The sequence below is a fragment of the Piliocolobus tephrosceles genome, chromosome 15, assembly GCF_002776525.5.
Source record: "Piliocolobus tephrosceles isolate RC106 chromosome 15, ASM277652v3, whole genome shotgun sequence".
Taxonomy (NCBI): domain Eukaryota; kingdom Metazoa; phylum Chordata; class Mammalia; order Primates; family Cercopithecidae; genus Piliocolobus; species Piliocolobus tephrosceles.
In genome coordinates this window covers 37,310,430-37,333,805 of record NC_045448.1, presented here as the reverse complement: position 1 = coordinate 37,333,805, position 23,376 = coordinate 37,310,430, and the positions used below count along the sequence as shown (strand labels likewise).

At 36.9% G+C, this 23,376-nt stretch overlaps 1 protein-coding gene across 4 annotated transcripts in view; it reads left to right on the top strand.

The window, feature by feature from the left end:
* Positions 1–23,376, top strand: part of PRKD3 (protein kinase D3) — a 78,355-nt gene that overhangs the window by 31,632 nt on the left and 23,347 nt on the right. For all 4 annotated transcript variants that reach the window (XM_023216334.2, XM_023216331.2, XM_023216332.2 and 1 more), the window contains 9 exons: positions 1,711–1,849; positions 4,328–4,459; positions 5,799–5,956; positions 10,772–10,964; positions 14,360–14,437; positions 17,045–17,228; positions 18,989–19,112; positions 21,066–21,143; positions 22,228–22,504. In XM_023216334.2, coding sequence (XP_023072102.1) covers positions 1,735–1,849; positions 4,328–4,459; positions 5,799–5,956; positions 10,772–10,964; positions 14,360–14,437; positions 17,045–17,228; positions 18,989–19,112; positions 21,066–21,143; positions 22,228–22,504 — 1,339 coding nt within the window. In that variant the 5' untranslated portion in view covers positions 1,711–1,734. The remainder of the gene's footprint in view (positions 1–1,710; positions 1,850–4,327; positions 4,460–5,798; positions 5,957–10,771; positions 10,965–14,359; positions 14,438–17,044; positions 17,229–18,988; positions 19,113–21,065; positions 21,144–22,227; positions 22,505–23,376) is intronic.

Sequence of the window (23,376 nt, the reverse complement as noted above, 5' to 3'; positions counted from 1 at the left end):
TGCCTCAGCCTCCCAAGTAGCTGGGACTACAGACATGCACCACCACACCTGGCTAATTTTTGTATTTTTATTAGAGACAGGGTTTCACCATGTTGTCCAGGCTGGTCTCGAACTCCTGACCTCAGATGATCTGCCTGCCTTGGCCTTCCAAAGTGCTGGGATTACAGGCGTGAGCCACCGCATCTGGCCTTAGAGTTTTAATGGGATGGAATGTGGAGTCCTTTGTCCTTACAAATTGTTGTAACTAAGTTATGAAGATATTTTATACTCTAACTTAATAATTTGATAAAATTTAGTAAAATTTTAATTTTAAAATTAAAATGAAAATTTAATTTTTTGGATTTGTATTTTCACTTGTATTTTTAAATTGAGAATTCTTACACTGTTAGATATATGTTAAAGCATACTATGAGGTTTTACAAATACTATTGGTGACTCAAAAGGAGAATTAGTATTACAAAAATTCTAAATATTTCTGTACTTTTCCATAATTTACCCTGGTTAAAAAAACTATAAACTTGTAACTTTCTAATTAATCATTGTTTTTATTTTTTTTTAAATTTAACTTTAAAAAAAAGATTTGAGAGGCCAGTTGTGGTGGCTTATGCCTCTAATCCCAGCACTTTGGGAGGCTGAGGTGGGGGAATCACTTGAGTCTAGAAGTTCAACACCAGCCTGGGCAACACAGGGAGACCCCTGTCTCTACAAAACATAAAAAATTAGCTGGCAGTGGTGGCATGCATCTGTGGTCCCAGCTACTTGGGAGGCTGAGGTGGGAGGATCACTTGAGCCTCAGAGTTTGAGGCTGCAGTGATGAACTGTGATCACATCACTGTACTCATCCTGAGCAACAGAACAAGACCCTGTCTCAAAAAAAAGTTTTGAGAACTCTTCAGAAGTATATACAGGAGTTTTCTAATGAGAAAATTAAGGCCAGAAAATGAGATGAAGCTAGGTTAGTGTTTGCACCTAAAACACATTCCGTAAGATCCAAGACTGATGGTAAAATTGGGCTGCAAATTTGGCTGTGCTTTTTCTGTTGGGCAAAGTAAACAGGAAAACATGTTAACTTACATGAGCAAATTGTTCATGTTATAAAATCAACCAGATTAAGTTATTTTATGGGTGGGTCTTCACAGAGAAGGGCTACAATATGAAATAGGTAAACGATATCTTCAGCAACATCTCTGTGACAAATGCATTTAGTTTAGTGAGACTAATTCATATCAGACCATTTGATGCAGGCAGGTGACATGGTGTCATTTATTAAAGGATATTTTATGAGGAACCCAAATAAGTCAGTGAGCATTTATAATTCAGAGATCTACTGAAGAATTTTGAAATATCTAGAGCAGCATGTCTCAAGGCGCTGGAAAGACTGCTTATCTTTCAGGCTAAGAATACAGTAGCAGTAGGTTTAAGATTATATTCTCCATCACTAACTGAATATAGAAATCCTGTATTTGTAAGAGACAAGTATTTTAAAATCATGAATGATTATTTATTTGTAAATTTACTTTTCTATTTCTCTTGAACTTTAATATTAACCAGGATGCTTGAGTATGTGGATCACCATTTAGGTATTAATAGAGTGGTTAGCAAATGGTGTTAGGTTAAAACACTATGTTTTAAATTCTTTGATAAAATTGAACATTTACTTGTAAAAATAGAAAGCTGTGGTTATACTGATATAGGACTATTATCCCTCAGTTTCCAGAGTGTGGATTCTTTGGCATGTATGACAAAATTCTTCTCTTTCGCCATGACATGAACTCAGAAAATATTTTGCAGCTGATTACCTCAGCAGATGAAATACATGAAGGAGACCTAGTAGAAGTGGTTCTTTCAGGTAAGTAAGTGGCTTTTTAAATGTTACTGCCTTTTCCCCCCAAAGAGCCTAATTTTCTGTACTAAATGCTGCAATTCAATTATATTTGGTCTTTGTACTATTGTTACTTAATTTCTTTCATCTCTAATAATGGTCACCATATGATTTTTCCTTTCAGGAATGTTATATCACCATTAAGAAAGAAAAATAGGCCGGGCACGGTGGCTCACGCCTGTAATCCCAGCACTTTGGGAGGCCAAGGCGGGCAGATCACGAGGTCAGGAGATCGAGACCATCCTGGCTAACACTGTGAAACCCTGTCTCTACTAAAAAATGCAAAAAATTAGCCGGGCATGGTGGCAGGCGCCTGTAGTCCCAGCTGCTTGGGAGACTGAGGCAGGAGAATGGTGTGAACCCGGGAGGTGGAGCTTGCAGTGAGCCGAAATGGCGCCGCTGCACTCCAGCCTGGGGACAGAGCGAGACTCCGTCTCAAAAAAAAAGAAAGAAAAATAGCTGGCAACCGTGGCTCACACCTGTAAGCCCAGCACTTTGGGAGCCTGAGGCAGGAGAATTGCTTATCTCAGGAGTTTGAGACCAGCCTGAGCAGCATACCTCATCTCTACTAAAAATTAAAAAAAAAAAAAAAAGCCAGGCATGGTCACATGCAACTGTAGTCTTAGCTGCTTGGGAGGATAAGGTGGGAGGATTGTCTGATCCTGGGTGATTGAGGCTACATTGGGCCATGGTCACACCACTGCACTTCCTCCTGGACAACAGAGGGAGACTTGTCTCTTTAAAAAAAAAAAAAAAAAGAAAGGCCGGGCGCGGTGGCTCACACCTGTAATCCCAGCACTTTTGGAGGCCGAGGCAGGCAGATCACGAGGTCAGGAGATCGAGACCATCCTGGCTGACACGGTGAAACCCCCTCTCTACTAAAAATACAAAAAAAAATTTGGCCAGGCGTGGTGGTGGGCGCCTAGTCCCAGCTACTTGGGAGGCTGAGGCAGGAGAATGGTGTGAACCTGGGAGGTATAGCTTGCAGCGAGCTGAGATCGCACCACTGCACTCCAGCCTGGGCAACAGAGCAAAACTCTGTCTCAAAAAAAAAAAAAAAAAAGGAAAAAATCAGGATAGGAAATAAACTGAATTACTTGAATGTTACTAAGCTAAGGAAGTTATTTGGTCTGAAAGAAATACACTCTTCTCTGAGTCAAATAAATAAAACAGTTACACTGAAATTCTGTTTTTTCCCCTTCCCCCACCCCCATTTCTGTAAAGAACATAAAAGAAGAAAATTGGGGTTTAGAAAAGAGAATCAGGAAAAAAGAAGTAATGAAGATATGGAAGAGGAAATTACAATGCTGGTTATTTCTGTGGCTTTAGAATAAAAAATGCTCTTTCCCTTTTTGTCCCACTGGGCTTTTTTCTACCTTTCTCTTTTTCTACCTCACCCATTCTTGCCATACATTGTTTTTTAATTCCCACTGTTTGCCATCTCATCCAGCAGCAATGTGGGCAAGATAATAAGGAGTGAAAAGGAAGAAAGAATGCCATAATAATACACATAGTAGGTCTGCAGTACTTTTTGTTTGGCAAGGAGGAGAACTGATGGAAGAAAAGAAGCAAGCTGGCCAGCTATGTGTCGGAACCCTGCTACCAAGTTCCCTTTTCTCAAATTCACCTTTGAGCCTTTTCTTGAGATCCTCTCTCTCCTTATTAGTCCCCACTCCTCTCATCTTACATTTCTGATTCTGTCATTCATCTCACTCCCTGCTACACTGACCATTCATCTTCTGTACAGCAACCCCAAACCATCTCTGTATTTCCCAATCCTTGCCTTCCTCTTCACTCCTGACGAGTTTTGCTCCCTGTCTCACCTGGAAGTCCTGCTCACATCTCTTCCTTCTCTACTCTGGACCCCATCAGACTACAGGGTATCCACTAATGACTTGCAGGTTGAGGTGAGAGGAAGTTCCTTGGGTCTACTGTCCAGTGTTCACTAAGGGGAAAGGAGTTTCTTTCTCTTATCCACTAGGACTGTGGAGAACAGACAGACAAGTATATCCTGGGATCCTAAGTTAGGATTCAGTATCTTTTTCCACAGAAACGTTTCTGTAAATAGAAGTTAAGTTCCATACTACTTTTTACTTTAGTGTTCTATATCCCACTGTGTAAGTTAAGCAGTTTTTAATTGGCTAAAGTAAACCTAACATCTATTTGTAATATTGTCATTTTGAGAAAATGCTGTTGGAGTTCCAAATTAACTAACCTACTACCTACTTCTGGAGCTCAAATGATTAGCAGCAAATGGACTTCCTAAACTAGAGTTTGAAATCAAAATATTAAATGCTGAAAATAATTTACTTTTATGGTCCAGTGAAACTTTCAGAGAAAAAATGATTCTGTGTACTTTGACATAAATGAATAAATATGTGAGCATTCTTAATCTCATCGCAGTTACAAATATAAGGTGTATTTTAATGCTTTTCTTTTTTAAAGCTTTAGCCACAGTAGAAGACTTCCAGATTCGTCCACATACTCTCTATGTACATTCTTACAAAGCTCCTACTTTCTGTGATTACTGTGGTGAGATGCTCTGGGGATTGGTACGTCAGGGACTGAAATGTGAAGGTAGGTGTTCTAAAATTTTTGTGGTCATTTGAAATAAGATTCCACATTTGCATTTTTTATTAGTGAAAAGATGATGAGCTGTTGACTAGGGTGGTAACAAGGATTTAGATTGGAGAGATCAGGACTCATTCTGTCTCTGCCACCTACTCCTTCATATTCTTGGGCAAATTACTAAACCTCTTAAGATTAATTTCTCTGTAAAATACATTCTGCCCTACTGGTTTTGTGAAGAGTAAATGGTTAAATTGGGTAATAGGGTTAAGTATTTAGTACAGTGTAATGGCTCCATAAATATTCATGTTGTTTTTTGTTTTAAAAAAGTTTTCTGGGCCAGGCACGGTCACGCCTGTAATCCTAGCACTTTGGGATGCCGAGGCGGGTGGATCATCTGAAGTCAGAAGTTTGAGACCAGCCTGGCCAACATGGCGAAACCCCGTCTTTACTAAAGATACAAAAAATTAGCCAGGCGGGGTGGCCTACGCCTGTAATCCCAGCTACTCGAGAGGCTGGGGCAGGAGAATTGATTGAACCTGGGAGGCGGAGGTTGCAGTGAGCCAAGATTGCACCATTGCACTCCAGCCTGGGTGAAAGAGCAAAACTCCGTCTCAAAAAAAAGTTGTCTCCTACATTCAGCTAAATTGTCAAATTTGTTCTGAATTAGAATTGCTAGCAGTAGGACACAGGTGCACATTTCTGATGAAGAAACAGTCTTCTAAGGTGGAGGGTCAATAAACTTTTTCTGTAGAGGGACAGGGAGTAAATGTTTTAGACTTTGTTGGCCATATGGTCTCTGTCATGATTTAACTCTGCTATTATGTTATGAAACCAGTCATAGACAATATGTAAACAAATAGATATGGCTGTGTTCCAATAAAACTTTATTTAGGAACATCAAAATTTGAGTTTCATAAAATTTTCATGTCACAGGAGGAATTTGGTACAGAGACCATAGTTTGCTAACCAGTGCTTTAAGCCAGTGGTTCTCAAACCGTATTGTGCATCCTAAAACACACTTTGCTGGGTCTCATCCCCATAGTTTCTAACTCAGTAGATCTGGGGTGGAACCTTATAATTTACATTTTTAACAAATTTCCAGGTGGTTGCCTTAGGGACCACACTTCAAGAACCACTGCTGTAGCTGACTTATCCTTTTTACACATTTCCTTTTCTTCTTGAATTCATTAGCTTCCACTTAGCCTGCCGTCAGGGTTCTTAATTAGGATAGGTATGGCTCACAGAAAATATGTTAAATAAAAGAAGCAGTGGTTTTTATGTATCACACTTAAATAGTAAAGTTTTTTTTTTTAATCTTATATTTTGCCTTGTAAAATATGTTTAGGCTGTGGATTAAATTACCATAAACGATGTGCCTTCAAGATTCCAAATAACTGTAGTGGAGTAAGAAAGAGACGTCTGTCAAATGTATCTTTACCGGGACCCGGCCTCTCAGTTCCAAGACCCCTACAGCCTGAATATGTAGCCCTTCCCAGTGAAGAGGTACGTATTCTAAGGTAATAGATGTTTTACTAGTTATTCTATGTTTCTACAGGGTGTATGACATCACTCTAGAACATAATTTATACGCTAAAGAATGGTAATATTGCTGCACTTAAGAAACATAAAATGTAGTAATGGAGATAGGACTTACAAGTAGTAATGAATTCCTTTTTGTACACTTTGGGATGTTATTATGGCTTGTACCACTGCTTTAACCTTCTAGTCAGTATCCTGGTTCCTGGTCTCCATACTTCATCTTTTTTTTTTAATTTTTGTTTTTTTGAGATGGAGTCTTGCTCTGTCGCCCAGGCTGGAGTGCAGTGACACGGTCTCTGCTCACTGCAACCTCCACCTCACAGGTTCAAGCGATTCTCCTACCTCAGCCTCCCGAGTAGCTGGGATTACAGATGCGTGCCACCACACCCAGCTAATTTTTTATTTTTAGTAGAGAGAGGGTTTCACCATGTTGGTCAGGCTGGTCTTGAACTCCTGACCTTGTGATCGGCCCGCCTCAGCCTCCCAAAGTTCTGGGATTACAGGCATGAGCCACTGCTATCTGCAGATCTGTATACAGATGAGATAGTTGAGACAGAGCAGTTAAGGGACTTGTGTGAAGTCAGAGAGCAAATTAGTAAGATAGTGGAATTAAACCCAGATCTCATTATTAATAAGTCAGTGATTTTTTTCCTCATACAGTGTACCTCTCAAGGGCAAAGGCAGTAGATCCAGGAAAAAAGAAATAACTCCCTTGTACGTTTGATAGTATTTGAAACGACTTCTGTCTGTAGGTTGTAATCTTACTATTTAGTTGTTTCTATAACTTCTCTGATCTTCTGTAAATTAATGGCAAAATCAAGGCCTTGTCTTGGTACTATGGTCATTATATTTTGCTAAGTTGAGACACCAGAGTAAAAACTTTTGAAATCTTTTCACAAAAATTCCATCTTCTCCTATTATTTACCCCTAGTGTGAGATTTTTAAATGATAAAAAGAGTGCTGTGGCACAAAGGACTGAAAATGAGGGGTTGGTATAAACCTACAGAAGAGCCTGGAAAAGATTAGTAGGAAAAAGTTAGTGCATCTTATACACTGAACTACACAGAGGACTTAGGAATGAGGACAGTAGAATAGAGGTATGTTAAGAGCCCCACAAATGATGCTGGTATGCCACCTATGCCCAGTTGAGTATTACTAGATTAGGAAATAGCAGAAGGACAGAGCAAGTGGATAAGGTATTACATTTTTCATTAGTTTATATTTTATCTTGAACATGAAAACTCCTTAGGGAAGTATAAGAAGTGCAGTTACATGTCTGAATTGGTTAGATTGTTCAGAGTATTTTTAAACAAATAGAACTTGTAGCATGGAAGGGCTTTCAAGGTTTACTTTAGTCAGTTCAAGCATAGTCTCAAAAAAAAGAAGGCAGAGTAAGAGAAGAGTCTGGGGGGAAAAATTAGAAGAAAGGATGAGTGGAGTGGGAAGGAATGGAGGAGATACCAATTAGGAAGAAAGAACCCCTGAAGCTCAACCAAGGTTAGAGAAGAACTAACTCAGAGTGGCTGCCCATTAAGAGCCTCATAAAGTATCATGTGCCAGGCTTTATGCTAGGTGCTTTCCTTTTGTCATATAACCCTTATCACAGTCCTAAGAGGTATAGGGGCTATCCTGATTTTATAGTTAGGGGAAATGGGTAAGAAACAGGTTTCTAAGGAGTCAAGATATTAAACTTCACTAAATAGTAAGATAAGCTTGAAAATGGGCAAGTTAGGAGTAGAAACTTTTTATCTTTTTTCTCTTTTTTTTTTTGAGGTGGAAAAAATGTGCTAAAGGAAATACTTGTCTGTTTCACTCTGTCACCCAGGCTGTAGTGCAGTGGTGCCATCTCGGTTCACTGCAGCCTCCAACTCCTAGGTTCAAGCAATTCTCCTGTCTCAGCCTCTTGAGTTCCTGGGATTACAGGCGGCATGCCAGACTAATTTTCATATTGTTAGTAGAGAGGGGGTTTCACCCTGTTGGACCAGGCTGGCCTCAAACTCCTCAGGTGTTCCGCCTGCCTTGGCCTCCCAAAGTGCTAGGATTACAGGCATGAGCCACTGCGCCTGGCCAGGAGTAGAAACTTTTGAATCTGACTCTAAGGTTGTTTTTGCTTATGTGTAAGAAGTCAGTTTCTGTTATGTCTGTTATAATGTCAGTCTAAAGCAGGGGTGTCCAGTCTTTTGGCTTCCCTGGGCTACACTGGAAGAAGAATTGTCTTGGGCCACACGTAAAATATACTAACACTAATGATAGCTGATGCACTAAAATTAAAAAAAAAAAAATCTCATAACGTTTTAAGAAAGTTTACAAATTTGTCTTGGGCTTCGTTCAGAGCTGTCTTGGGCTGCCTGTGGCTGCAGGTTGAACAGGTTTGGTCTAAAGGGAATCCAGTAAAGAGACAGAAGAACAGAAGAAGATTGTTCATTGAATTTGGTTAAAATGGGACCACTGAGATTCAAGAAACCAGAATTGAGTGCTGGCTGCTTGAAGGTGAAACAGACAAGTATTCCCTTGAGCACATTTGGGAGAATTCCTTAGGGGTTAGGAAGGATAGAATCAATCTAGAAAGAAAATGTTGAATCTGAGTGTGTGTAAAACTGGAGAATTGCTAGGTGTGGTGACACACGCCTGTAATCCCAGCACTTTCGGGGGCAGGCGGATCACCTGAAGTCGGGAGTTCAAGACCAGCCTGGCCAACATGGTGAAACACCATCTCTACTAAAAATACAAAATTAGTTGGGCGTGGTGGCATGCTCCTGTAATCCCAGCTACTTGGGAGGCTGAGGCAGGAGAATCACTTGAACCCAGGAGGCAGAGGTTGCAGTGAGCCGAGGTTGTGCCATTGCACTCCAGCCTGGGCAAAAATAGTGAAAATCCATCTCGAAGAAAAAAATGGAGAATTTCACTAATACACCAAAGCTGATTAAATATACATAATTGAGGAATTACCCATTTTAAAAATGTGTTTTTATTCCCTTTATTTTATATATAATTGAGAGTTGACTGTATTGTTACAACGTTTTTGTGAGCAATTACTTTGGCAAATGTTAACTTAAGCTGTGGAAATAATCAGATTACTTTTAGAAAATTACTGGTTGTACATTAAATAAGAAATAATAGTTGAAGCTAAGCACTAATTTGTATATAGGGGACATTAAAACAAGAAAGAACTTCCACTCAGTTCTAGTTACTGATTTCAGTGGTCTCATTTTAACCAAATTTTCTACGTAACTATACCAACATCCTTCTCCATCCAAATTCTCATTAAGTCTGTCATACCTTTCTTGCCATCCTCTCCCAATAGTGTGGCAATCCACTGTTACTGATGGGATTGCATTATGCAGAGATAAATTAAAATGGGAAAAAGGGGCCAGGTGCCGTGGCTCATGCCTGTAATCCCAGCACTTTGGGAGGCCAAGGCGAGCAGATCACCTGAGGTCAGGAGTTCAGGACCAGCCTGGCCAACATAGTGAAACCCGTCTCTACTAAAAATATAGAATTAGCCAGGTGTGGTGGCACATGCCTGTAATCCCAGCTACTTGGGAGGCTGAGACAGGAGAATCGCTTGAACCTAAGAGGTGGAGGTTGCAGTAAGCCGAGATCATGCCATTGCATTCCAGCCTGGGCAACAAGAGCAAAACTCCGTCTCAAAAAGAAAAAAAAGATAGTTCCTATACTATCAGTCTGAGGCATTTTATAGTACTCTTCTCCAACCAGTTGTTTTGTCCTTTTCCTTTTCTTCCCCCCTTTTTTAAAATTTTTTTCTCCCTCCCTTACTTCTCCCTTGCACTTCCCTGTCTCTTGGTTTTTTCTGACTTCTTTTCCTTCCCTTGGTTGAACATGTTAATGTAGAATTGCCCAATTTCTCTGAGTTACAAACATTACTAGTTATAGAAAGCATCTGAAAGATCTCAGGACCTCAGTTCTGGCAGTGAGGATGCAAGCAGGTACAGCAAAATCTGTTAATATAGCTAGATGGTAGTTGAGTATTAGGATTTTGTGCTTGAGAATTTGGATTATGTTTTATTCAATTTTGTGTCCCTAGTATATAATAGGGCCTGGCATATAATAATCAGTGAATGTGTGTTGAATGAATGGAATGAACCACATTGAACTGGGTGATCTATAATTTAGTTTGATTATTCCCTTCATATAGAAAGGGTCATAGTTACCAAAATCTACTTACCCCTCAGGTTACAAAAATTTTTAATTCATGCCTTCTTTTTCTTTTTGTTCACCTGGTAGAAAAACCCAAACAATTGGAAAATAAAGGAACTTCTTAAAGCTGAGTTACTGAAACTATTGTTTTAATTAGTTTTGTATCTGCCATTGTTTATCATTATTAATTAAACTTAAAATGTATGTACATATTTTAGTATTAAGATAAATTTGAAAATCTAAAATGTGTTTCAAAATATATTCAGATGTCATTCAGTAATGCAAAATGAGCAACAATAATACTTTCTGAATTTATTTGTTTTAAAGTTTGTGGGTTTTATTGTAAAGTGCTGAAATGTGCCTGGCAAATAATAATCAGTGAATATGTACCTGAGAACGTATCTTAGATTTTTTTTAAGCATAAATATTAGCAAAAAGAATCTGCATTTTTCTCATTCAAAGATTGGTAAATTAAACATTGCAAAGGAAACTGCTGAGAACAACGTTTTTAGAGTTTTTTGGCTTTAGTGTTTGAAATAAATGATTCTTGTGGTTAAGCTCTGCTCCCACTACTTTGTTTTTAATACTGACTTACACTTATGAAAATTACTTATGTTATAGTCACATGTTCACCAGGAACCAAGTAAGAGAATTCCTTCTTGGAGTGGTCGCCCAATCTGGATGGAAAAGATGGTAATGTGCAGAGTGAAAGTTCCACACACATTTGCTGTTCACTCTTATACCCGTCCCACGATATGTCAGTACTGCAAGCGGTTACTGAAAGGCCTCTTTCGCCAAGGAATGCAGTGTAAAGGTAGGATTCGGTGTTTTCCCTAAGTAAAATTTATGTCTGTTTTTGTTATTAAATATAGGTTTAAAATATTTATATTTCAGAAGCATCAGCCAAAGAAATTATTCTCATAATTGTTAACTTCTATAAAGGAAAGAGAAATATGAACAAAATAGAAATGTGTGTGTAAACTACTACTACTACTATCTGCAGTGTGTATTATTACGTGCCAGGAACTATAGTAAAACAGTAAACAAAACTTTACATACTCAGTCTTCAAAGCAATTATATATGAATTATGCTTTTGTTAGTATTCCAGTAGTAATAGGAGTTACTAATAGGAGTTACTATTACTATTAACTATTAATAGTAATAGGAGTAGTAGTAATAGGAGTTAGTAATTACAGGAGTCATTTTTCATTTTATAGACATAGATTCAGTAACTTGCTTAAGATCATGTAGCTAGTAAACAGAAAAAGTAGAATGTGGACCTCTGAGAATGGCTTCTTCGCCTGTATGCTTATCACTTGCCAATATAGAATAGCTAGTAGGCAGCAAAGCTGATCCTTGAGGTTTTATGTCTTTTTGATTCCAGAGCCAGACTCTAAACAAAATAAAAATAACGCTTTCCTCTTTTCATTAAATATTTATTATACACACACATAAGCATACTGCAAGAGTTTTGTGGTTTTTTGTTTTTAAGTATGTAGTTAGGAGAATTGTACAAAAACTGTCATTCCCGAGAATAATCACACTGAAATAGGTAGGACGTAATAGAAGCTACTGAAATTATGATAGGGACCACCCTTATTTGGATACTAACCCAGCACACTATTATAGTATTCTCAAAACATCTCTTAATGAAACAGGTTTTTAATAGCATACTGGAATAATTATTTGCTTATAATTATATAATGCTTTTATGCTTTTTAAAGATGATTTTATCTTTTTGTCTCATATCTTCTCAGCAATGCTGTACAGTAGAAACTGTGTTTTTACAGTAGAGTGAAAACTAAAATAGAATGTAAATGTCTTAGATTATTAGACTGAGCCAGGATAGGATGTAAGTAGTCTTAAGTATAATCTTGTATACTTTTTTCATGTAATTAGCAGTTCTTGGTATTGTACTTTTTATATAGTAGAAGTATTTGTGGAATTGAATTATCAAGTGATCCAAATAAAACATGGTTGAGGGTTTTGTAACAAGAAATTCTTGCTTACAAGACAGAGTAAGATAATTATATATAAGCTTAAGCATATAAGAAAATAAAGCTTTTCTTGACAGTGTATGACAGCACACGAGAAATCAAGTGGGGAATAGGTTATACATTTCTTGTCAGGTATTTTATAACTATTAGGCATTATAACATGATGAAATTTTATTTCAACAACTTGCTTTGACTATGAGTTCCTACATAAATTTTAATACTTTAAAATATCAACATAAAAATGTATTGGCAAGCAGCCACTGAAAAATGTTTTGGGAAAGAACATTATTAACAGATGTACAAATTCTAGCCAACAAATAATCTTAATGAAGGTAGTTAATACTGCTGTTCTGCTTAGCAGAACAGAAACATTCTTAAACCATATGCAGAAAAGTACAGTATTTTGTAGTGGAACTAAAATAAATATGAATGAATTTTTACATAAACCCGTTAATTCTGCTACTGGGTTATTCAACGTTTTAGAGTTCTAGATGAAGAATCTTCTATGCTTATATTGGTTCAGAAAATGGTAGCTTTTATTTCAGTGTAGTTAAGCTACTTCATTTATTAATAATTATAATTCAGTGATTTCCCTATTTTAATAGTATGAATTAAGATACTTAAAACATAAAAGTATTTTCATTTGTCAGTCTACGAAAGAAAAATGATTTCATTAAGATAAAACCATGATACTGGATCATTTGAGAAAATACACAATTCCAAGAATTCATTCATCTGTTTGTCTTTATTTTCTACTTTGATGTATAAAAACTTCAAGGTAGCTTAAAAGCATATGTAAAATATAAAAGAGCATAAGCAAATTAATAAAAACATGGGTAAGGACATAGAACTAAAACTGCCTGCCTGTCATTAGAACCTACGTACTTGCTGCAGGTAGTCCACAAATTGGCTCTGAATTTTTTTTTCTTTTTTTTTTGAGATGGAGTCTTGCTCTGTCGCCCAGGCTGGAGTGCAGTGGTGCTGCCACACCCAGCTTATTTTTGTATTTTTTTGTAGAGACAGAGTTTTGAAATGTTGACCAGGCTGGTGTCAAACTCCTGGCTTCAAGTGATCCACCTGCCTTGGCCTCCCAAAGTGCTGGAATTACAGGCGTGAGCCATTGCGCCCGGCCGGAGTTTTCAAAGGGAAAATGGAAACCTTGTTGTTTTCACAGTTTGCAAAGTTCATGAGATAAAACACAAATCTATTGTTTGAGATAGTGTAAGATAATATCACATGAATTTTCCCAAGGGCCTGTCTTAACAAGGATAGTGTTTTAAATAATGTAAATGTTGTTATCTAACAAATTATACATTTCATGGCGTTTATGTCATATAATGATCTTTAGCCTGTGCTGTTGGCATGATACTCAGGATTTTCTTGACTCCCAAGGGTTACAAAAACATTCTTAGTCAGGTATTAAAGTTATTTTCACCCAGTTATTACTCATAGATGCATTTCAAAGGTGGTATTAGACATAGTTAGACCAGTTGGTCTCAACTTTAGTATAACTTACAGAGCTCAGCCCTACCCTCCCACCCCGTAAGAGTTGCTGATATAGTAGGTCTGGGGTAGGGTGCAAGAATTTGCATTTCTAACAAGTTTCCTAATGAAGCTGATCTGGGACCACAGTTTGAAAACAACTGTGTTATACAGTAATTTGGGACAGATTGTACCTGACACTGATCTGCAATGCTGTCAACTCTGAGGTTTGTTTTAGGCTGAAGAGAACCATTATGTACAAGTGGGAGGCCTTGTGCTGGAGAAACTCAGTCTTTCCTCACAGGGTTGTATGTGAAAGTCCTTATTGGTTCCTCATAAATGTTTGTTGGATCTCAGTCTCTTTCCTGCATATACATTAGGTCCTGATACTTAGGAATTGAAAGTATGTATCTGACATAAGCTGGATGGGAATTTAATCAGCTTGAGAAACTCTCATGGGAGGTGTGGAAAGATGAATATGAGATAAGAGAAGGAAATATGGAGCTGCCAGTACATTTCAGCAGTGTTGTACACATGATATTAGCCTCATTATACAAATGAAGAAAATGATGGGGGGTTGCAGAGGGTGCCAAAGTAACTTGTAGGTGGTTATTATTTTAATATCATCATTACTAATATTCTATTCGTGAGTGATTTAAAGAAAGTCTAACCATATCTGATACTGCTTGACTTTTACATAAATTAATATGCTGAATATTTTCATTTTAGATTGCAAATTCAACTGCCATAAACGCTGTGCATCAAAAGTACCAAGAGACTGCCTTGGAGAGGTTACTTTCAATGGAGGTAAAATTCTTTTTCTTAATTTCTGTGAAAGATCAGAAAAGGCCATGATTCTTTGGTGTATTATCTTTGGATAAGGTTCTGTTTTCCTAATTTGTTTCTTAAAGATTTTCTTCTGATTTAATAATCAAGCAAAATACAGAGACCACTGACAGTATACATTTATTAGTAATCATGCCTTCCCATCTTTCCTCTGGCCACCTGTTACTTTGTAGTCTAATATAGCCAGTGGTACTACATATCCTCTTTCATTTTTAGACATAAAAGAACTTGTTTTAAAACCCCGCTCTTGTCTCTATTCTTTCATAGTTCTAATATGTACTAACTGCTTGCTATACCAGGCACTGTTATAAACTCTTTAAATATATTGACATTTCAACCTAAGAACAACCCTTTGAGGTAGGTACTAAGAGATGAGTAAACTGAGGCACAAATACATGAAGTAACTTGCCCCAGAAATACAAGCAATAGGTGTCAGAGCTGGAAGTTAACCAGACCCACATGGTCTGATTCCTTAGTCCCTAGTGATTAGAACACACTATACTGCCTCACTGTCCCTTTCTCTGTCAAATAATCATTATCCATTTTCCCTTTGGGGCCTTTTTTTGTTTGTTTTCAAGATAATACTAAGCAAGGCAGGTCCTTTTTTTGGAAGGAAGCAGTAAGGACTCTAACCTTTCAGCATAATTTTCCTTTAACAATTTACATGACTGGTAAAAATTTCACGTAAGTAGTTCTGTAAAAGGAAAAGCATAAAAGGAATGAAAATTCTCTTTGGCAGAGTTTAATTAACATTTTCTCTTGTGGCATGTTTTCTATGGTTGTTGGTTGTCTTAGTCTGTTTGTGCTACTATAACAAAATACCATAGGCTGTGTAGCATATAAACAACAGAAGTTTATTTTTCATAGTTCTGGAGACTAGGAAGTCCAGGGCACTGACAGATTCTGTGTCTGGTGAGGGGGGTCCCATTTCCTGGTTGATGGCACCTTGTAGTTGCATTCTCACATGGTGGAATGAGAGAAGGAGCTCCTGTGGGCATATTTTATAAGGGCACCCATCCCAAAGACTCCACCTTCCAAAGACCCACCACCAACTAATACCCTTGCCTTGGAAGTTAAGATTTTTAAGGGGAACAAACATTCAGACCATAGCACTGATAAGAGCTTGACAGAGCATGATTGGTTTTCTCTTTCGGTTAATCTGAATTAGTATAGTTTGTCTATGACTAAAGACTTTAAAAAATTTATACTTCATGTATTTGTGTTTTCGTGCTTTTCTACCTTTTAACAAATGGATACGAAATACAGTTTATCTTAATGTGCATTTGATTACTAGTGAGATGCCCAAACTCACTAGTAATCAAAGAAATGTACCATTTTACATTAGCAGTGTATGAGGATTCTGATTTCTCTACATCCCTACCACCACTTATTGTATCTTTTTGATTACAACCATCCTAGGTAGTGCGAAGTGGTATCTCATTGTAGTTTTCATTTACACTTCCATGGTGGCTAACAATATTGAGCATCTTCATGTGTTCATTTGCCATTTTTATATATTGTTTGAAAAACACACCTATTCAGATCCTTTGCCCATTTAAGTTATTTATCTGTTTATTTTTCATTGAGTTGTAAGAATTTTTAAGTACCCTGGATACTAGTCCCTTATCTGGTATATGATTTGCATATATTTTCTCCCATTCTATGGGCTTTCCTTTCACTTTGTAAGGTATTGTTTGTAGCACAAAAGTTTTGTATTTTCATGAAATCCAATTTATTTATTTATTTATGTTGTCACTTATCTTTTTGGTGTATTAAGAAAGCTTTGCCTAACCAAGGTCACAAAGATCTACTCTCATGCTTTCTCCTATGAGTTTTATAGTTTCAGCTCTTACATTTTATGTGGTCCACTTTGAGTTAATTTTTATATATGATTTACATCTTCATTCTTTTGCATGTAGATAATACAGTTATCCTAGCACCATTTACTTAAAAGACTATTTCTTGCCCATTGAATTTTCTTGACACTCTTGTCAAAAATCAGTTGACCATAATGGTGGTGGCTTATCTTCGTTTATAGTATCTTTTGTCATGTGGAAATTTAAAATTCTAACGTAATTGAATTAATTAACTTTGTGCCTTATGGTTTGTGTATTTTGTATCTTCTTTAAGAAATACTTTATCTTGGGCTGGGCGCAGTAGCTCATGCCTGTAATACTAGCACTTTGGGAGGCCGAAGTGGGTGGATCCCCTGAGGTCAGGAGTTCGAGACCAGCCTGGCCAACATGGCGAAACCCCATCTCTACTAAAGATACAAAAATTAGCTGGGCATGGTGGTGGGCGCCTGTAATCCCAGCTATACTCGGGAGGCTGAGGCTGGAGAATAGCTTGAACCTGGAAGGTGGAGGTTGCAGTGAGCCGAGATCACACCATTGCACTCCAGCCTGGGTGACAAGAGTGAAACTCTATCTCAAAAAAAAAAAGAGAGAAATACTTTACTTAACTCATAAAGATATTTTCTTACATTTTAAGACTCTTAAGACTTTTTTCACATTTAATAGACTTCCTCTATTAATACAAAAATCTGAAATTCATTTAAAATTTTACCAGAACCTTCCAGTCTGGGAACAGATACAGATATACCAATGGATATTGACAATAATGACATAAATAGTGATAGTAGTCGGGGCTTGGATGACACAGAAGAGTCATCTCCCCCAGAAGATAAGATGTTCTTCTTGGATCCATCTGATCTCGATGTGGAAAGAGATGAAGAAGCCGTTAAAACAATAAGGTAACATATATACATATTACAAGCTACTTCCAGATGCAAGGTCAGTTCAGGATCTCATTAAGAAAAAGCCATGTCTCTTTAAGTGGGACCTTAAAAGTAACTTAAAATCTAAATAAATTGTGGCTAATTCTTTTACATGCAATGTAGTATTTCCGAAATAAATTATATCACCCTTGCCATCCACTCAAGATGGGGAGGTATGAGAATCCTTGTTTTTGTTTGTTTTTTTGTTTTGTTTTGTTTTAAAGAAAAATGCTTTATTTATGTATGTTCTAGATATAAAACCTAGTTGTAGAACAGTCACTGCAAGGTATCAGTATTGAACTTCCAGTTAAAGCAACCTGTTTTTCACACAGGCAGCTTTAAGTGGTAGTAGAAACGGCAATAAAGAATATACTCATGAAAATGTTGCACAAGGATAATGGTGATGAAGTTGAGGGCAGTTTTCATATTGCCACAGTTAATCTGACTATTAGCATTTTGTAAAAATACTATTAGACTGTAAAACCATTCTAAATATGCCACTATGCTCATAGAAATTCAGTTTTTGTAGCCTAAAGGATATACTACCTTGTAGCAAAATGTCCCCATTTTGGCAGGTTTTGTTTTTCATTGGAAACGAAGAGTTACTTAAAATGAGTCATTTATTACAATCTCAGATGGCTGAGTTGTCATTTATTCAGTTTGGCTTATCATTAAAGAACAGTTGTTAGTATCATTAGCATTATTAACAAAAATGTTGTTTACCCATTTTGGAGACTATTCCAGAACCTAGCTAGTTGGGTTTTTTTTTTTTTTTTTTTTTTTTAGACAGAGTCTCGTCCTGTCGCCAGGCTGGAGTGCAGTGGCGTGATCTCTGATCACAGCAACCTCTGCCTCCAGGGTTCAAGCGATTCTCCTGCCTCAGCCTTCCAAGTAACTGGGACTACAGGCACACATCACCACGCCCAGCTAACTTTTGTATTTTTAGTAGAGACGGGATTGCACCATGTTGGCCAGGATGGTCTCGATCTCTTGACCTTGTGATCTGCCCGCCTTGGTTTCCCAAAGTGGTGAGATTACAGGTGTGAGCCACGGCGCCCGGTGAACCTAGCTGGCTTCTTAATCATGAATACTTCATAGTTTAAAAAAGAAAGTATTTAACTGTTTGAGGCCCACATTTCAAAACAGTGTATTTTATACATACATCCCAAATTTTAGTTATTGAGCCATGTTTCAGTGCTGCCTGATTTGACTCATTACATTTTCTTAATTAGTATCTGTAAGTCATTTTCCTTTAAATAACTTCTAGTAGAGGTACATTTTGCTAACAACATGATTAACTGGATTTGACATTTGAGCCATGTGAATTCGAGTTATATATTTGCATTTTGCCTTGTTATGGATTTGTTAGTCTATCATGCTGCCTACAGCAAGAAAACTCTTCAACAGCAAGCCCACATGAGATCCTCTCCTGGGCTCCAAATATTTCAGTTTGGGAGGGTGCTTTCTGCTGTGCTCATTGTTGTTTTATTTTATTTTTTTTTTGTGATCCTCCAGAAAACATTCATGACAAGTAAATAGGATTTAAAATATTAGTTTAAAATAGAATCAATTATGTATCATCATAACAGGATTAATTTTTCTTAAGCCATTGTTTATTTTACTAAGATATTTTGAAAATTTTTAGCTTAATTATCTTTCAGAAGGCTTCATGTTCCTACAGTATTTATGACTTTTTAAAAATCTACACAAACTTATAAATTTTAAATATTTTTTAGTCCATCAACAAGCAATAATATTCCGCTAATGAGGGTTGTACAGTCCATCAAGCACACAAAGAGGAAGAGCAGCACAATGGTGAAGGAAGGGTGGATGGTCCATTACACCAGCAGGGATAACCTGGTCAGTAATCAGAAACGTTTAATATGTTAGTAAGACTTTGTTATGAGTTTCATTTTGTGCATTTTTTAAATCAAAATGATGATGAGATACATATTAAGACACTATATACACTGCCGCAATTTGTAAAAGATGCACTGGAATTATAGTTATATTTGTAAGGAATTTTTAACAGGCAGAATATTTAATGTATTGTCTTTACAAACAGTCAATATTAAAAAAAAAAAATTGACAAGCAGTCAGTATTCAAAAAGGATCTGAGATTGTTCCACAATAAAAAATAATTAACTCGAAACACAATGGAGTCACAAATAGAGATAGAAGGAACTAAGACTTCATCTAAAAAGCCAACTAATTACCAAAGATAGGAAGGAAACATATTTGGTTTTATGTAGACTTTAACTTGGTGTAAATATGCAAGTTGTTTTTTAGATCCAGCAAAGACAAGGAATGATGGCATTCTAGTAGACAACAGATTTGAAGAATCAGCGTGGTATAATAGCTAAGAACATAGACTTTGGAGCTAGACTGCCTAAGTCTCTGTAACTTACTATAAAACTGGATGAACTTGGGAAAGTTACTTAGTTTCTTTATGCTTTCATTTCCTTGTGTAAAACTGGCATAATAATGGTAACCACCTAATAAACCCAAATCAGTTAATATATGAGAAGATCTTGGAACAGTGTCTGGCATACAGGAAGCACCCAATAAATATTAGTAGCTAGTATTTTATTTTTAAAGTTTGCTGAGTAGATTATTGAAACAAGCTTTCTAATAAACCTTTTAAGAATAAAATGTACCCAATACATTTAGCTGGCGTAAAGTTTTGTATGATGACAACAGTATAGACTGCAGTGTGTGTTTTATTTATAGTTCATATCCTTGCGAATGTAACTTGAAGTGGTGTGCCTACATTTGCGAATTTAATGGTATATCAAAGGTGCTATTACATCAGATTAATGGGGAAAGATAGTTAATTCAGTAAATGGTGTTGGGACAACCATGTATCATTTTGAAAAAGATAAAGTTATATATATCTCATACTTTATACATAATAAATCTAAATGTATCAGAGATTTGAATGTAAAGAAATTTAACAGAAGAAACTTCAGGAGAATTATTTTATAAACTCAATAATAAAGAATAAAAGATCAATAAATTCAATCTCATTAAAAAATTATATGTGGCAAAATCCAAAAGTAAAGACAAATGAGAAACTAGAAGAAGTATTTTCAGCTCATTCTAAACAAGGGTTAATTCCATAAGATGTGAAGAATGCCACAAATTGATAAGAAAAAGACCACAACACAATAGGAAAATGAACAAAGAATATGAACAGAGAGTCTCATAGGAAATACAAATGACTCTTACACAAAAGAACTTGATTTCATTTATAATAAAAGAAATATCACTTTAACCTTTCACTGAAATGTCAGTTTTTATTTTTCAGTATAGCAAAGATCAAAAAGTTAACATACTGCATTAATGAGGGTGTGAGTAACTAGGGACTCTCATATGTTGCTGAAGAGACTATAAATTGGGTCAAATCTTGTGTAAAATAATATAACACTATCAGGCAAAATTACATGTGCAATGTCTGTTGACCCAGCAAATCAACTTCTAGAAATATAGCCTATAGGTAAATTACATATTGTTATGTGTGTATGTGTGTAATATATATGTATTCATGTGTGCATATATAAAATTCTCTAAAAGGATTCCCAGAAACCTGATAACTAACATGCTTTGCCTGGAGTAAGGGTGAGGAGTGGGGATGAGTGATGGTGGGAGTGCTGCTTTTCACCATACATCCTTTTTATATCTTGAGAATTTTGAACCTCATGAATCTTATTCAAAAATACAAATTTATGAATGTAAATGAAGGGAAAAATTAGGTACAAGCACTTTGGAGGAATCATTTTTGAACCTCACAGTTTTCCAATCTTTATTTTATAGAGAAAGAGGCATTATTGGAGACTTGACAGCAAATGTCTAACATTATTTCAGAATGAATCTGGTTCAAAGTATTATAAGGTAAGGATTTTACATTTTAAAAAATATAAGTGTTAAAATAGTGTGTTTTTTTCAGATAATACTCATTAACTGTTATATTTGAATATATATAATGACTCTAGCTAGTATGATTTATAGAAGTCACTGTTAGGTTCCTTGTTGAAGCACCTATTTCCCATACCAAATTTCACTCCCCCACAGCAGCTCTCCTACCAGACTGTTTGTTGTTGTTGTGTATTTATTTATTTCTGGCTTGCCTGTCAGGTTGCTGCTGCTTTCCTTCTGGATACTATGATTTAGATTAGACTGCTTAGAAAGTCCCATCATCATTGCCTGTCCAGAAGAGGTCAGTGAGGTATTTAGTATTTCTCCCACCTTCCACCCTTACCTTGGGTTCCAATTCCCAATTGCTTGTTTTGGCTTTTAATCTCCTTTTTACAGTCTTCCTTGCTTGGCTTACTCCACGTTTTGCCACATCATGAACTGACAGCAAGCAAGATTATAACCAAGCAGTTAGGTCAGTAAGAGAGAATGGGAACTAATGGCTTGCTTTGAGCAGGTGTTTTTTTGTTTGTTTGTTTTTTATTAAGTTTTTTTGCCTTAGGAAGTAGACTAAAAACATAATGATTGCTACAGTTTACCCTGGTGGACAGAACCAGAATGGAGTGGCTTAAACAACTGACCAAGATTCTGCTTTTTCTGCCATTATTTCTGCTGCTTACTTACTTTCTGCTTCTTTCTTTCTTCTATATCTTGTAGAGTACAGCCACTAGATAAGTAGTTGTGAAGTTGAGTTAATGACGGTTGGAAGTTAGAAGTGTTGGAAATAGTGGCAGATTACTCTCCTAAATCTTCTCCTTCCTTGCATCCTAATGATCTGCTACTGGCTTAGTTATCATAGTCCATGCTCTGCCTCTGGCATTGCTGGACATTGCAGCTCATTCAAGACAGGCCATGTCATAAGACTCGACTCTGTGTTACATGTTGCATACTTGTGTCTGTCTGAATGGCATTCATTGAAATGCCTATCTCTGGTTCTTTAGTGTATTTAAAAGTAAAAACAAAGATGTATTCTTATTTTTCAATGCTTAATTTTTTACTTCAGGAAATTCCACTTTCAGAAATTCTCCGCATATCTTCACCACGAGATTTCACAAACATTTCACAAGGCAGCAATCCACACTGTTTTGAAATCATTACTGATACTATGGTATACTTCGTTGGTGAGAACAATGGGGACAGCTCTCATAATCCTGTTCTTGCTGCCACTGGAGTTGGACTTGATGTAGCACAAAGCTGGGAAAAAGCAATTCGCCAAGCCCTCATGCCTGTTACTCCTCAAGCAAGTGTTTGCACTTCTCCAGGGCAAGGGAAAGATCACAGTAAGCAATAAACCTCTTGATGGCTTTTTCTCCTCTTTAGTTCTTAAGCACTTTGTGGGTATGGTTGTGTTCCTTTGTTCCTTTTAATGTTCATCCTAAGCTTTGTCTTTAGTAACCAATACCATTAGTTAACTCTTTTTTTTTTTTGAGACAGACTCTCACTCTGTCGCCCAGGCTGGAGTGCGGTGGCGCGATCTCGGCTCACTGCAAGCTCTGTCTCCCGGGTTCATGCCATTCTCCTGCCTCAGCCTCCCGAGTAGCTGGGACTATAGGCGCCCGCCACCGCACCCGACTAATTTTTTGTATTTTTAGTAGAGATGGGGTTTCATCACCGTGTTAGCCAGGATGGTCTCAATCTCCTGACCTCGTGATCCACCCACCTCAGCCTCCCAAAGTGCTGGGATCACAGGCGTGAGCCACCACACCCGACTGGTTAATTCTTTTATAAAATTGTATTGGTTATAGTATATATATATGTACATACAATGCCCAGTGCTAGGCAGAGTCACTTTTCCTACATGATAATCCTAGCTATACCATCTGTTATATGATCAAGCAAGTACTTTACCTCACTGTAGTAGTAAGTACTTCATAGGGTTTTCAGTATTAAATGAAAGAGAACCTGTGAGATACAGAACAGTGCTTGGCATCCGTAAAGTCTCATTGGATTATGCCTACTACTGGTATTAATATTTTGCTTTATAGTGGGATATAAACAGGCAATAAAGTATTACGGTTCACATCACACTCATGAAATCTGTGAAGTCAGAAATGCTGTATTAAAGCATACAGAAATATTTAAAAATCATTGAAACATGTTTTGCACCAACAAAATTTATATAATTAAACCTAAATTGGATAAAGGTTCAAAA